Consider the following 16,171-nt stretch of genomic DNA (forward strand, 5'->3'; position numbering starts at 1 on the left):
TTCAAATAACTTCTTAAAAAATATAGTGGGCTTTCTTTTTTGTTGGTTTCTTTTTTGTTGTAGGGTTTGTTTACTTATCTCAGTGGCCATTGATGAGTGACTATGTAATATAAATTGACATTTGATTATGCTACTGAGATTTATATGTGCAGCTTCTAGCCAGTCCAAGAGTCCTGTTTGTGTCTTGTCTTTTGGGTCCTGATTCTGGCACAACTGAATCTTTCAAACTTAACTGTCTACAGATACTGAAATAGTTTATTCATTCTACTTGTCAGTTATTTGTTGTTTATTTTTAAGGTTAATTTTTTCATCAACTTAGTTGTTCATAGAGTTGGTTGTGGTGCCTAGGATGTAATCTCTAGCACGGAGGCATACATAGCCAAAAACTTAAAAGTAAATATTATCAGAAGTCAATTTCTACCAAATCTTGAGGAAAAGCGGCAACACTTCTGTGTTGAAGTCATGCTTATGATTAAAATACTTTTTTAGGAAAAACAAAGCTGATAATGGCTGTGCACTTTTAGTGATTGGTAGCTGTCAGTCATTAAGCAAGATGCCATGTTATAATGTTAATGTAACTTAGACATAAAATTAGGAAGGAAGTTGACCGTTTCATTGATCAGCCTCCAGTATAGCCCATATAGATCTCTTGTCTCAATTAGAAAACTGGGAAAAGTAAGAAAAAAGTAGGGCATTTTCTCAGTGAGTATTTCAACTGCCCCTCCTTGCCAGGAATATAGTTCTACTTTGCTGTAACATCCCTAATAATTAAAAATTCTAGTTTAAAGAAAGCCAACAGGAAGAAATAACCATCAGTGTAAAACTGGCTTTGCTAAAACAAATGCTTGCACAAAATTAACTTGAATGTTGTAATTGTGGTTTTTTGTTGTGCTATATCTAGTTTAAAAGTGTATGTATTTTTTCGTACCGTTTTATTTTTAAAATTCCATGTAATTGTTAATCAGTGTGAAATATTATTTATAATATATATTTATGCTCATTGACATTATTCTGATGCAGCAAATTGCCAAAATATTTACAGTGAACACCTTGATATAATCAGCTTTTAATGAAGTGTTAGGATGCTTGTTATAGCAAGTTACACTAGCTCTTAATCTGAATGTATAGAGACAGATTTGAGTGTTATAAACACTTCGAGTTTTGTTGCAAACTTTTTGGATTGCAATTTGTAGGATAGGACACAGACACGGTTCTTTAAGTGTGAGAGCTAAATGACTGGGAGGTTTCTTCAGACCTTGTCTTGATAATAATTTGAACATATGCTATGTCTGTCCTTTGCATTCTTAGTATTTAATCACATTATACAATGGCATATTCAGCTCTTCTTCAGCAGCAATCTACCCTGGGAGAGTGCTGATACATCATAATTTTCTTTTGTTTGGTCTGCAAGATAAGGTTTTGAGTTCTGTGAGTCTACCTCAGCAGCCTTGTGCCAAAGCAATAGGAACTGTCACTTACAGTTATTGCATTTTATATGCTAAGTTTGTTCCTATTGCTATGTTGCACTGAATGACTTTTTTTTGTCTTTGAGCATAATTCTGAAACTTCATAAACACAGAAAAGTGATGTGAGAATGATGAGGAACTTCATAAACCTTTTGGACATTTTGGGACAGGGCAGTAACTGGTTATCTTCTGCTCTTCTGAATTGAAGTAACTTATTTTTTTACCTTACTGAAAAAAGTGTGAAAAAAAGCTTGTGTTATTCTGTCACACAGTTGTTTGTATAGAAAATACTTTTGATCACAATGTTAAAACTCTTCTGTATGTTTCTAAATGCAAATAGAGGGCATTTAAAATTCTGCTTGCTTTCTTTTCTCAAAAGGTCAAACTTGACTTGATCATGGACACTGAAGTACTGTTGCCATAAAGAAGCAACTTAAACTGTAGAGAGAATTGACCTAAAATGTTGCTTTCGTTGTCCTGAAAACAGTGTTACTGTTAAGTAAATATCCATCACTTTCTTTTTTTTTATTAAAGATTTGCTTAATTTTTAGCAAGACAAATCGGTGTTCTAAATACTGGCCAAATATATATACCAGTTAACATATTTCTTGAGTGCAGTTGCTAATTTTCCCAAAATACTGCCTTTTTATGAGATAATTTGTAGATTTTCATGTCTTATAAAAAACCTCAAAACTCAACCCTTCATCTACAGTATACATCTCAAAGGAAACAAAATTTTGTTAGCGACTTCGAATACAGAAATTCCTCAAAGAGCCTGTCTAAGTTAAAGAGAAATGGGGCTGAATTTGATAATTGGACTTCTACTATGCAAACAAGTTCTTAGTTTTTGCACTGCACTTTCCTTCAGTCTTTACACTTTTTGGTACGTTGTCAGCATAAATTGTTTCCATCTACACCTGATGGAGAAGACTTTGTTCCTGATTGCTCTGTATCTCCACCCCTCTGAATTTTTTTTCAATAGGTGCACTAGGCCTTCCAATGAGGGGAATGAGCAACAATACCCCTCAGTTAAATCGCAGCTTATCACAAGGCACTCAGTTACCGAGCCACGTAACGCCAACAACAGGGGTACCAACAATGTCACTTCACACGCCTCCATCTCCGAGCAGGTATTTATTGATAGCCAATATTTCTGCGATTGTGTCTTTTTGCAGAGCTCTCGTTAATTGGTCTGCATATTTTACCTCACCTACTTTACAGTCTGATAAAAAAGAAGAAAAGTAGTTTCTTAGGACCACTGCCTGTGTTAGGGAAATAATACAGTAAAATAGTAAGGATTTACTGTAAGGCATTATTTGATTTTTGTATTTAAAGGACAAACTGCTGGCAAATTCTGCTTCAGAATGTAAGAGGTTGTTATTTGATTCTTCAGGTAAATGTACAGTTAAAATTTTTATAGGATGCCATACACTATGTAAGAATATTAAGATAGTAGGTCTGAAGCTCTCATTAAAAAAGGAGTTGTAACACCTTTTCGTATTTATAATATTTAAGTATTTATCTAAACTTGACCAAGGACTTGATTAGTATGTAAAGGGTCATCTGGTATTTCTGAAGAAATCCAGAAATCCAGAAATGCATTAATTATAGAGAGTACTCCAAACATGCTGTTTGGTCACTAAGTACAAATTAAATTGCAACAGCTCAGAGTCCATCCTACATTAGTAATACAAATGAGTAGCCAAATACTGTTGTACAGATTCATCTCTGTGGATGGTTTTTCTCTTTCAGGGGGATATTGCCTATGAATCCTAGGAATATGATGAACCACTCCCAGGTTGGTCAGGGCATTGGAATTCCCAGCAGGACAAACAGCATGAGCAGTTCAGGGTTAGGCAGCCCCAACAGAAGCTCTCCAAGCATAATATGTATGCCAAAGCAGCAACCCTCTCGACAACCTTTTACTGTGAACAGGTAAGACTTTTTAGTTGGACCATCCCTGTAGAACCATGTACATGCTAATCAGGAAATGTAATTTTTATCCATTAGAATAAATCTCAAAAACTGCTTCGTGTGTTCATTAGGCTTCAGCTGTGTTTTGGTGCTATGTTTATGCTTTCTTCATACTGATAAACTTGTTGTAAGTACTGTCTTAGTTCTAATTATTTAATGTGTGTAGTCACAGCTTTGCATGGCTGGCTGCTTTGTTCCATGACCTCATGATCGCTGTGCTCCCGGTTTTGTCCTTTTTCTCCCTTCAGGCCCTTCCTTAGGGGAGTCGCTCTTAGAGGAGCACAAACATGCTAATGCAGTCAGATGCCATCTCTAACCCAATATAGTATTTTACAAAATAGATAAAAGAAGGTGAAAACTAATGTCACAGTTATCTGAATCTTAATCAGGCTACTTAGTTTTGTAGTTTCACACTGATATAGGCATACAGATACTTTTCTCAATGATCACAGCAATAGTGATTCGGTGGTAGCAGTTTATGTTCTTGGAGTCCGAGAAGACTTTGTGTCTTGCCTCTGATTACATAGAATATGCCTTTTCTATCCTGTATAGTGTCAAGTAGAGGAGAGGATAATTTTAAAAGATAATATCATTTTTTGAAGTGTTTTTGAAATTTGAGATCTCAGAAGGTTGAAGTAGTAACATACTTAAAAACTTTACATGCAGAGGACAATAATATTGGATATTGATACATGTCTAGAAATTACGTGTTTAAATTTCATTCAACTGTAGAGAAAATAATGAAATCCCTGTCTGTAGGAGCACTTGAATTAAAATCCTCATCTTTCACTGTTTCATTGTATATCTCACTTTCAAGAAGCTACAGTTTTTACAAGTTGAGAAGGAAATATCTCTGGAACAATGACGGGTTCTTATTCTACAGTTTATTAGCCTGCAGAAGTATAGTAGTAGTACAATATCCAATTGCTAATAGATATATTTAGCAAAATTTTGAAATCATTATTGGGAAAAAGTTTATGGTGTTTGCTTGTCAGGTGCATGAATTACATGACTTCCAGCTGTTTTCTGAATAGCTGCTTAGTTGGAGCATTGAAAATTTTTAGGTTAGGTTTTTGAACATGAAGCAATTAAGGGTATTTCAAATTAGAGTGAAATGCTTCAGATTTGTAACTGTGTAAAAAGTTGGTGTGATTTCCACTAGGATAACGGGGTTTTTTGGTTTTTTTTTAAATGGAAATTTCTAAAATATTAGCTTCTGTCCTGTTACGGGGGAAAAGTGAATGTCGTGATTTCCCACAGGGCAGACATTCAGAATTTTACTCAGCTGAGGGCCTACCTTTGAGCTTCTCAACATCTCCAGCTCTCATGGAATGAAGCAGATTATTTGTGGGGTTGTCTTTCCAACCACACTAGACCTATATGATATTTAGATGTTTTCAGGTATTTTTGCCTGACTGTATGAAACTTTAGTTTGTGTCCTCTTATGACAGAGACTATCCCTATGCTCGTAGTAATACCGTGTGTACCTGGTGGTGATTGCACACCGTAATCGTTCAGATTATGAATGAGTCATGACAAACTTGATCACTTTCATGATCCAGCTTCCCACCTGCAAGTGAATGAATTACAGTCTGACTTTTAACTACTGCATTTACTGCTGCTTCATTTTTCTGTATGAAATTATTGAGTAACGATTGTGTTTGTCATAACCTGTTGGTTGACAGATATCTTAAGACATGGTGGCTATTAAAAAATGGAGCTATTTTGAAGTCATTCTAGTTGACTTGATTGACTCTGCTGCTCAGAGTTTTCAGAAGTATAAAGGAAAAGAATTAAAATCTGAGTTTAGGCTAATATGGGTTGCTTAAACTTGAAATAATTTAAATGTCCTAGGGGTTTTTTTTACCCCCTTAATACCTTCCACTGGAAATTAAAACGTACGTATACCCTTTTGTCTGACTTCCTGAATTTTTTTCACAGTATGTCTGGATTTGGGATGAACAGAAATCAGGCATTTGGAATGAATAACTCCTTATCAAGTAACATTTTTAATGGAACGGGTGAGTTTACTCTGTTTAATGTTGATCTTAAACTACAGTAGAGATATTTTTTTTTTACTAAGTAAGACTCATTGAAAAAACTTTGTTCTGTTGGAGTGCAACTTTCTTATAATTTTTAGTTGTTCCATAGAAATGCTGCTCCAAGAGCAGTGCTAGCAAATTGTTACTACTTCATAGCAGTGGATTTTAAAACTTTTGAAGACAAAGTACTCTGTAGTATACTCGCTGTACATCACATGGTTATAGATTATACCTCATTGGTTAGAAATGCAGAATAGCTCATGGAATTGATAATGACATCAGAGAAGGAAAGATTTATCCATTTTCTGTGAAAACATTAGATACATAAAACCAGTGGAAAAGCATTTTTTTTTTAAATCTCAAGCTCCTTTTGAACAGCTGGCTTATGTATTCCTTTCAGTCAGTTGTTTCAGTTGTGATTTTTCTCTGGGAATTACTTCTTCACCTGAATTTAATGAACTAGAGAGTGGAAAATATCCTTGTGCGGAAATGTCTTAGGTTCATGTGTGCTGATGTTTCTGTAGGTAGTTGCATATATGAAGCAACCTGAGGTGCTGGTGACATCACAAGAGTGGAAGGATTTGGGCATTCCCTAGGACGTTGTGATGTTTTTGTAGAGCTGCAGCTCTGGCCTCACCCATGTAGTATTTTCTGCTGCAAATGAAAAAGTGTTCCCATGTAACTTGCACTGCGTTGGCTCTTCAGCTGCTTCAGCTTTGTCTTACTTTGTCTAAGGACAATAGAGCTCTTTGATGCTGCTGCTAATATGGGTTATTCTCTCAAATTTCTTCTTGATAGCTCTTTAAATTTAAAACAGGCCACCTATCCTAGTACTGTAATTTTGATCCTCTGCCTGCATTTTACATGTGCAATCTTTAATTCAAAAAGAGTAGACCTTGTTACTAAATGCTGTTCACTAGCTATTATTTAAAAGCAAACCTCAAACATCTTGGTGCTCTTTAGGCAAGTCTTGTAACACAAAGGCTGTAGCTATTTGTGATAATAATAGTACAAGAAAAAAGACCAACTTAAAGAAGATATGTCCTACATTTATCTTGTGCATAATGAAGTCTTTGAGCAAAGTATGTAAGCAAATAAAAAATATCTGTTTTTATTGTAGATGGAAGTGAAAATGTGACAGGACTGGACCTCTCAGATTTTCCAGCACTAGCAGACAGAAACAGAAGGGAAGGAAGTGGCAATCCAACTCCATTAATAAACCCTTTAGCTGGAAGGGCACCCTATGGTAAGACTATACTGAAAACTCTTTGAATGAAATAGGTATTTGCTTAATTCAGCTTTTGCTGTTCATAAGACAATAGGTAGTCTTTTCAAAAATACCAGATGTGTGAGCTCCTAAGACTCATTTAAAAAAAGAAATAATTAATATTACAGTGATTGGAGACTCCCCGTTGTAAGTATCAGAATTCATACGCTCTAGTTTTACTGTCAATAGAGATTGTTGGGTATTTTGGTCTGTCTGGTATGATTACTCTGAGGCTGCTCGCTCGAGGTATTTCTTAGGTAACAGGTTTTATTCAAATTGCAAGAGCTGTTGATGTCTGAGTAATAAATTACAGAAATAGTATTTGAATAGTAGAGATGTTACTGTGTAAAAAGTCAGCAGTTGTAAACATAGTGTATATTTTTGCTGTTTATTAATAGTATTTGCTGTAGTACTGTTCACCGTCACTCTTCTGACAAACATCAAATTTCAAAAAAAATAACCTGTAAGTGTCAACTATTATCAGTCAGATTCCAAGTAGGTATCTTATATACTTCTTGCTGAACAACTTAAAAACAATAAAAGGAGAAAACTTTAGGTGGATACAAATCTTATTAATTGGGTCTTGAAAAAATTCAGGTAAGCTTAGTGTGAGGCACAAAACTTTTTTTTTTGTTACTGCTTTAGTAGATTTTGTCATGCACGTTGCATCAGCTACTCTGAAAAGTTGCTTTTATAACCTATTTTTGTGATACTTGTCAAATTTTTAACCAAAAATAACCTAGTGTTTTCTAACTATAAAAGCTGGTGTTTTTCAGAGATAGCTCAAACTGTGGTTGGAGATAATATATACTACATTATCAACAGAAAGTAGCCTCATGGATTTGGCATAACCAGGCCCTCTGTGTAAGACAACTGTGAGAAAGAACCAAACAAGTTAAACTTGCCTGTGCCAAACGCAGGGAAAAGTCACTTCCCCAAACAAAGACACTCAAAACTCAGACCAAGAGTGGAGACCTAATACAGCTTACATGAAATTTTGTCCATTGTAGAATCATAGAATGGCTTGGTTTGGAAGGGACCTTAAAGGTTATCTAGTTCCAACTCTGAAAGAAAAGACATTATATGAAAAAATGATAGAAGGTAGGAGGGAGATCCACTTCCAGATGTACTTCCAGTGTGGATCTGGAGTTCAGCACTTGACAGCACTGCAGCATAAAAAAATCCCCTGTAATTGCTCTCATGCTTACACCATTTCCCCATTTTGGTACTACCACAGCCATTTGCACAACTGTATGGTGAACCATGAAAGAAAGTTCTCTGTTTGAAGAGTTATCTTGAGCTGCTTAACGCAGGGGATGCATATGGAGGTAGAAACAATCCAGAAAAGGAGATGTGAGATGCACTGGATGCTGTATTCCAAGACAAAAATGGAGAGTAGTTTTGGTTGTGGACAAGAAAAGAAGGTTTGAAACGGAGCAGACATACTTTCTTCATGCTTGGTTATTCAGGAAAATTATACTTCAAATAACTTTTAGATAGAATAAAAATATTCATTAACGTTAATTCATTATCAGTTTTATTTATCCAGTGGAAGACATTGTAATAACTCTGGATGAAAAGGCTGGACAGCAGAAACAAGATTAACTCAGTGTTGTTCTTTTTTTAAAATAAAGGAACTTTGACCTCTAACTTCAGAATAGTCATAAATAGTCATCTACTGAACCATTTTAGATCCTATACATCTACTAAGAACCTTTGAAAAATAGGCCCTAGACTTCCTTCTGTCTTCTGTTCCTCTGTTGCAGTGTTCTTTGCAACCAAATCACTGTATTACTTCTCTGTGTCTAGCAAAGTCTATTTACTCTTGGGTGCATCGTGTGGGGACTTGGTTTGGTTTGGTTTGATTTTAACTGGCATAAAGGGGGAAAAAAACAAACCACATTGCCTTTTTGCTTTTCAGTAGTCAGAATCCAAATTCCAATGCGACTGGCCTGCTCTTTTGAAATTAGGGTCAGAGCACTGAGAGTTGCAGGCTAAATGTTCTCAGTTTTCATGCTGAAAGTAGGAGTTGTTCTTACGTCGCAGGCAAGTATTTCATTCGTGACGTGGTCTGTTGCAAGTTAGCTGGGCGTACTTTGAGAATACATGCTTCTGAAGAGATTATGCTACAAAATCCTTCATGCAATTAGGGGATGGAGGAAAAACATATTATACTCTTAAAAGAGTACATCCTTCATCAGTGGATTTACCTGAATACAGCTTTAATAATGCCTGTAAAGATTATTTGATTATTTAGATGTGCAAAACAAGGTGACAGTGGATGTGTTTGAATTTAACCCACAGTGTTTCTCAGCTCACACTTGAATAAAAGGCTTTAGTCTAATGTGTGAGGACGTTTTGAATGAATATGCTTTGTTTTGCTTTACCTGGTTTTTTAAAAGTCATCACTTTACAGCTTGAGCATAGTGAAAGTGGACAGTGAGCAAGATCAGCAGCAGAAGTCTTTACTTAGCGGTTGTTTAATGTTATTCCTGCTTGCATTTTGATGATAGTTGGAATGGTAACAAAACCAGCAAGTGAACAGTCCCAGGACTTTTCAATACACAATGAAGATTTTCCAGCATTACCAGGCTCCAGCTACAAAGACCCAACATCAAGTAATGATGACAATAAATCTGTAAGTAAACCTTTGATCTTCTCTTAGTTTTAGTGTTCATACTTCTTTTGATGATTATATTTTAAAATGGGCAGTGACTATATCTGTAATACAAGATTTTCAAATTTTCCCTCTAAATTGGTGAGAGATTTAGCATAAGCAGTATGGAATGTCTCAGGAAGTTTTTTGGTCCAAACACTCACTGTGACCCTGCTTGGACACCTCAAAATTTATTTTTGAGAATTGGTATATATTTCTCAAGTTTGCAATTCATAATTTCTTTTTCTGTCAGTTGCAGCTCATTTTTTGCTGTTGATGCCTCTCATCAGTAGTAGTTATTTACACGTTATAACTTCTTTCTTCAAATTTGTCAAATCTTTGAAAGTTAGGTGGTACAATATCAATTCAAGGTAAAATTCTTATATGGAGATGTGAAATCAAAGGGAACAAGCTCTTTAATAGAGATCATTCATGGCTATATTGTAGACTAGTGGGATACATTGTATCTTAAGTATTGGTATAATTATAATGAGTTAGGTACGTAGCTTAGTTCTTAAAATTATGGGCTTTTTTTCGTTGTTTGAAAGATTTGTAATAAAAATTGCTATTTTATTGCAAATGAAACATGAACAAAATGTGGATGACAGAGGACAGTTTTTCATAGTTTTTGACAAAATGTTCTAGTTTCTGATTGTTTTATTCTAATTGCAAAAAATGTGTTAATGAGGGTGGCATAAATACTGATGAATAAATAGTAGACGTGACTAAAAACTCATGTGAGAACTAAAAAATGCAACTGTTCAAAAAAAGGGGCAATAGGAAGCCCGGCCCCCAAATGTTGTGGCCAATTTTGTTGTGAGGAAAATGTTCTGATACAGTTAGCATTGAGTACAGTAAGGAGAGAGGGAGTAAATGCGATTGTATTACTGTAAACTTGTTCTAAAGATTAATAAAGAGTGAGAAATAATAGATATGGCAGATTCTTTTGTCAGTATTTGAGTACCTAGAGCACAGTCAGTTTTCTTGCCAGACATAGTGTTTACATGTCTTTCCTGATAGTTGCAAACGTGCTTACTGTATGTTGCTTGCACCTGAAATTGGCTTATTATCTGTTGCTATGTCATGGAGTGTTATAAAGGAGCAAGACTGGGGGGAAAAGTACATGATGTGAGTGAGTCCAAAAGAAACTCTAGTCACAGGCACTTGGGAGATCCAAATAAGGTGTAAAATACTTCCTTATCCTTTTAAACTGCAAACTGTTAGCCTGTTAATAGCACTTACTGTATGGTGGGTATGCTTTAGGAAGTGGTAAACGCTACATAAGGTTTGTCAACAGAACTCAAGAGCTTCAACTTGGAGCCATTTATTAGTGTGACTTGATGTACTGGCTTAGAGTGCTTGACTGAAAGATACGATCTGTGAGTTTTTGCATTTTGGTTTGTTTTCATCATACCAACTCTGCAAATTATTTTTAATAGAATTTGAGTACATCAGGCAAAACATCATCCAGCACAGATGGGCCCAAGTTTCCTGGAGATAAAAGTTCAACTACGCAAAACAACAACCAGCAGAAAAAAGGGATCCAGGTGTTACCTGATGGTATGTGTCATTCCACTTCTTCTGCTTTAAAAGTTTTGACACTCTTTTAGATCCCCTTGTCGATTTCTCCACTTCTTAAAAGGAGAAAATTAATTTGTTCTTCTTGCCCAGGTCGGGTTACCAACATTCCTCAAGGGATGGTGACGGACCAGTTTGGAATGATTGGCTTGTTAACATTCATCAGGGCAGCAGAAACAGATCCAGGAATGGTACATCTTGCATTAGGAAGTGATTTAACAACACTAGGTCTCAATCTGAACTCTCCTGAGTAAGTTTCTGGTTTTTAATACTGTCTTCAGTTTTGATTTTGTTATGCTGTCATTCATAGTACATTCACTTAGCTCACTTGACTATCGAACCCACAAGGTATTTTGCCAAATAAAATTTGAAAATGTAATGATGGTAAAATAAAATTCTTGTAAAAAAGAGAATTGTGCTTCAAGGCATACTGAAATCCTGTTATGCAAGCTTTCTATAAACTTAATGGCTTTGCTTATTCTCCTAACATCTTTAGGACTTTCTTCAAGGAATTGACAGCATATTGTTTATAAATGTCATGTATACGTTACTTTTCAAATAATAGTATATCCTGGAGATATTTACACTTAATTCTCAGCAATCTGGGGGATAAATTCAATTTAGTGTAATAATGAACAGAGCACCTGCAGTGTTACACTGCACAGAAGATAAATGTAAATGAAAATGTAGTTTTATAATTAACTTCTAGTCAGTCAGTTCACCTAGGTGAACTAGTTTAGTCATCTAGGTTTGCTATAGAGGCAGTGGGGAGAAAAGCAGTTAGTGACTGCACTAATGGTAAGAGAAGTGCATAAGACAGGCGAGATGAATAACCAACCAACCCTCTCTTTCTCCACTAGTTACAGAAGGAACTTAGTGCAGTTTGGACAAGACTGGTGTCTTCTAGGAACTGTAATTGTGAGAGAAATGTAATTTCTGGTGCTCTGACTTTCAGCTGACAGTCTCATACCATTTTATTCCAGCAGAGATTTACCTAGCATTAACCTTATAGACAGAGTAATATACGTATTTTAAGGTCTGCACATACTGTATTAAAAAAACAAAGACCAGACACCATACGTACACAGTTTCCATCTTTCACAAATTTATATGGAGCTGCATATAATCATGGAAACTTGATGAATGTGGATATCAAAAAGTATTATAAAGTTGGTTTTACTTTATGCTACAGAAAAGCTTTGCAAACAGCCCATGCAGTCCTCCGTGTCTGGCCTGCCATCTTGCCTTATGTTAAATGTTCTTTGCTCTGTGGATTGTTGTTTGAAAAACTAAAAACAGTTCACATATGAAAAGAAAAACTTTTCTGCCCTATGAAGTAATTATGATGGTAAAAAATACCTGTCTGACTTGGAAACACAACACAATAAGTGTGCTTTTGGAAACAAAATTTAAGAATTCTGTGTGTATTTCTAGTGGTTTAAATTAACTCTTCTAATTCCTGTTCAGAAGAAGAGTAAAATCTTTACTGGTTAGTTTTAAAAAACCGACCTTCCAGTATGAGCTTCTCCTCCCCTTTGAAACCATAGGTTAATAAATCAGAACCCACCAGGCTTGTGACAGCTGCTCCTAGTCAAATTGAAACCCTGTATAATATTGGATACCTGAAAAAGGGATCTCTGACACTTAAGTTTCCTAAGAAGGAAAGATAAAGGAAATCTTGACCCTGTAGTTTCCCATGGCAGTTTAAATGCAACCTTACTCTGAATATTAAAAAGAAAATTAATAAATATAACTGTTTTAGGAAATTTTCCTCCTTTTTTTTTCTCATCCCAGCTAGTGATTTGGTTGTGTGATAGTTTTTAGGTTTTCAGGGTTGTTTATGGAGCCTTTTTTTTTTTTTTTTTTAAGTTGGTTGGTTTGGGGTTTAATTTTTATAAATTTATGCTTTTCTTTTTCTTCAGAAATCTTTATCCCAAATTTGCATCCCCGTGGGCATCATCACCTTGTCGACCTCAAGACATAGGTAAGAGAGAAATAACTATTTAAATCAGTATTAATATTTGCAAACTACATTCATTTACATGTCTTAATAGTTGCATCAATTCCGATTCTTTTTTAGACTTCCATGTTCCATCTGAATACTTAACTAACATTCACATTAGGGATAAGGTGAGTACATGTGTCTATGTGTGTGTATGTGTGCATTTTTTGTTACTTTATTACCAGAAATTTTCTAAATTTTCTTTCAGAGAGGTAATGTTTGAAATCAGTGCATTTTATGGATCTCCTCAGTCTTTCTAGGAGCAGTGGTGTGTTAACAGGCTGATTGGACACATCAAGCACCCATTGTACCTTACAAAAAGAGAATAGGCATGCAAAAGAATAGCAAAAGAGCACAGTATATTTTTAAGAGTTTACCCTTCTGGAGAAGGTTAGGATTCTTACAGTGTTATTCAAATGCCAAATTAATTAAATGGAGATATTTCTTCTTGAGATGAGTTCAAAATTGTGGTTCTCACATTTATCTGTTCATTCTGTATCTACATGAATAGGGATTTTTTGATATATATTTTCTTTCAACTGTTGTGGTTCTCTAAGAGGGATCATTGAAAAATAGTAAAAGAAGTTTTAGTAATATTACTTAATAGAGTGTGAAGTGAGCAAATACATGCAGAAGTTGTTCTATTGGGTTTTTTCAAATAAAATAAGTAGGTGAGGATACACACAGATACAGGGAGAAAATTCTATCTTGCTGATTTGTTACATCTGTTTATTTTTCTGTTGTATCCTTTAATTTGGAAAGGTTAACTAAAAGTGAAGAAAAATTGATTGTTTTAGTAATTATTACTCTTGTTATATTAGAGTATCATTTTCAACACACTTAGGATGGAAGCACATTCTGGATGTATCCTTGTGTTATTTAAGTGGGATAGTATGTTTTAAAACATTTATCTATTGTGATTTTTCATCCTCATTTTCTTCAATCTTTTGCAGCTGGCTGCAATAAAACTTGGCCGATATGGAGAAGATCTCCTGTTTTATCTCTATTACATGAATGGAGGAGATGTATTACAGCTATTAGCAGCAGTAGAGCTGTACGTTCAAACTATTTTGTCAGTATTATATGAGTTAATCTATTGCAGTAATGAAGTAGTAGATGTAAAAAAAAAAAAAAAATCACACCCCAACAAGTTAGACATTCAAAGAAAGAAACTTAGTCATCTTGAACTGGAAACCTTTTTTTTAAAATTCCTCCTCCAACCTTGTTTTCATATGGGTTTTTTTCATTCATATAGTGGAAATCAAAAGCCTGTCCCATGTATTTTGCATTATGAAGCACTGAAAAAATGGCAAGTGCCAATCATTATTAAATGTGTAACTTACCTATCTTTAGCAAAACAAAACCTAGTAAATACTCCTAAAGAGAGTTTGTTGTTTGAAACTATCAGACTTCTTAAAGTTTCATATGTGTTTAGTTTGAGATGTAATAATTTTATGGAAGAGGTATGAAATCACAGGTATAATAACAATGTCATAGAAATTTTGTATTGGATTTGAATGCAATGCACAATATTGATTGAAACCTTTAAAATTAGTTTATTATGTCAATTTCCGATAACTAACACTAAAAATTATTTTTCTTTCCTATTGAAAATGAAAGATTTAACCGAGATTGGAGATACCACAAAGAAGAACGAGTATGGATCACCAGGGCACCGGGCATGGAGCCAACAATGAAAACCAATACGTACGAGAGGGGAACATATTACTTCTTTGACTGTCTTAACTGGAGGAAAGTAGCTAAGGTATCTCTTTTCCCTTGTGCAGATGTTTTAAATCTGTCAACCATGTATTTTTAGAAAGACAAAATTAAAACACAACACAACCTTCTCCATAAAAATCTCAAACTTTTTAACCTCTTGTTGTTCACGATCCTAATTTCTGATGTGTGAGGGAATAAAGGTTGCCTAAAACACTGGCTTGCTTGTGCAAAATAAGAAGCTGTCTCTTTTATTTCCAGTTTTCTTTGGGAGGTAGAAGGACATAGAACCTCTCTTACGAGTTTTGTTACAATTGAAAGCTCTTTCCATGTACACAGTTATAGAATGGAAAGCATTATTTGGCATTTTAAAAATTGTGCTTATGGACACTTTATTATTGCTTCGGAAAATTAAATAGGATGCTACCACACCTTACTTTGGAATTAATAGTGGATGTAGAACGGGTGTGGGGAATGCTTTTTTTGTTTTCGGGTGCTGTCTCTCCTTGACCATACTTCAGGACATCCATGCTGTTGTCTAACATCAGAGTTCTTTGAAATAATAACTTCTTTTAAGGGGGAGGCATATTTTCACGATGCTTGTTTTCTATATTGTAGACCAAAGCATTAAAGAAATCAGAAAGCTACAGCTTTTTCCGTTCCCAGCTCTCGTAATCTATTTATCCCATTCTGTCCATGAATATTCTCAGTAATGTTCTGTGTCAGACCATCTGTAGGTACAGCATCACATCTAACAGATCAGATCAGACCAACTCAACAGATGTAATTCCAGCATGTTGGAACTATATTCTGTGGTTCCACATGCTTGGGTATTTCATAAAATCAGAAATCTTTTCACCTGCGCCATAACTTATGAATTGTTTGCTAAAAAGCTGTGAGCAAGTTGTATCTATACACTTGGAGATTATGAAACATTGCTTTAAATAGTTACATTTATGTGTTGATGTGTTTTTAAACATCTGTTTTAAAGAGAATAAAGTTGAGTGCTCTCCTCTCTGTGTATTTGCCATCATCTTGACATTAACTAGATATAATTCAATTTTTTTCTCTCCCCCCCCCCCCAATTTGTTTAGTTTGTGCAAGCTCCCCTCAGAAATCAACATTTTTAGTTGCCCTAAAGGATATGGGAGGTTCTTCAGTCCAATTGCATGTGTGACTCCTTGTCTCTTCTGCCTTTCTGCTGCCATAAGAAAACCTTTGTAACTGAAGATTTTAATGGCAAGCCCTAGCTGTATGGGTTTTTTAAGTGCAAGGTAATTCCAAAACTTTTAAGCAAAAGCATCACTCCCCTCAAACAAAAACACAAACAAAATGAAAGTTTTTGTTTCTACTCAAATTGTTATTTGATACTTGGTATACTTCCTTAGGTTCCCCAAGATGCTATTTAAAGCTGTTTTATTATTACATAAGATCATCAGAGGGGAAGTAATTACATTTTGAAAGAAT

General features: G+C 35.1%; 1 protein-coding gene and 1 long non-coding RNA gene across 10 annotated transcripts in view; one reads left to right on the forward strand and one right to left on the reverse strand.

Annotated features, from left to right (window-relative positions):
• Nucleotides 1-16,171, forward strand: part of CNOT2 (CCR4-NOT transcription complex subunit 2) — an 81,092-nt gene that overhangs the window by 58,211 nt on the left and 6,710 nt on the right. For all 9 annotated transcript variants that reach the window (XM_032687933.1, XM_032687927.1, XM_032687932.1 and 6 more), the window contains 11 exons: nucleotides 2,449-2,596; nucleotides 3,219-3,401; nucleotides 5,382-5,461; nucleotides 6,603-6,728; nucleotides 9,263-9,387; nucleotides 10,845-10,965; nucleotides 11,077-11,233; nucleotides 12,906-12,967; nucleotides 13,064-13,113; nucleotides 13,939-14,039; nucleotides 14,606-14,750. In XM_032687933.1, the coding sequence (XP_032543824.1) occupies nucleotides 2,449-2,596; nucleotides 3,219-3,401; nucleotides 5,382-5,461; nucleotides 6,603-6,728; nucleotides 9,263-9,387; nucleotides 10,845-10,965; nucleotides 11,077-11,233; nucleotides 12,906-12,967; nucleotides 13,064-13,113; nucleotides 13,939-14,039; nucleotides 14,606-14,750 (1,298 nt within the window). The remainder of the gene's footprint in view (nucleotides 1-2,448; nucleotides 2,597-3,218; nucleotides 3,402-5,381; nucleotides 5,462-6,602; nucleotides 6,729-9,262; nucleotides 9,388-10,844; nucleotides 10,966-11,076; nucleotides 11,234-12,905; nucleotides 12,968-13,063; nucleotides 13,114-13,938; nucleotides 14,040-14,605; nucleotides 14,751-16,171) is intronic.
• LOC116786866 lies at nucleotides 1,836-6,021 on the reverse strand. Its single transcript, XR_004357098.1, has 3 exons — nucleotides 5,928-6,021; nucleotides 4,928-5,010; nucleotides 1,836-1,943 (listed from the first exon to the last, which is right to left on the reverse strand). It is a non-coding gene; the product is annotated as an uncharacterized LOC116786866 (long non-coding RNA).

The sequence above is a fragment of the Chiroxiphia lanceolata genome, chromosome 5 (genome assembly GCF_009829145.1).
Source record: "Chiroxiphia lanceolata isolate bChiLan1 chromosome 5, bChiLan1.pri, whole genome shotgun sequence".
NCBI lineage: Eukaryota > Metazoa > Chordata > Aves > Passeriformes > Pipridae > Chiroxiphia > Chiroxiphia lanceolata.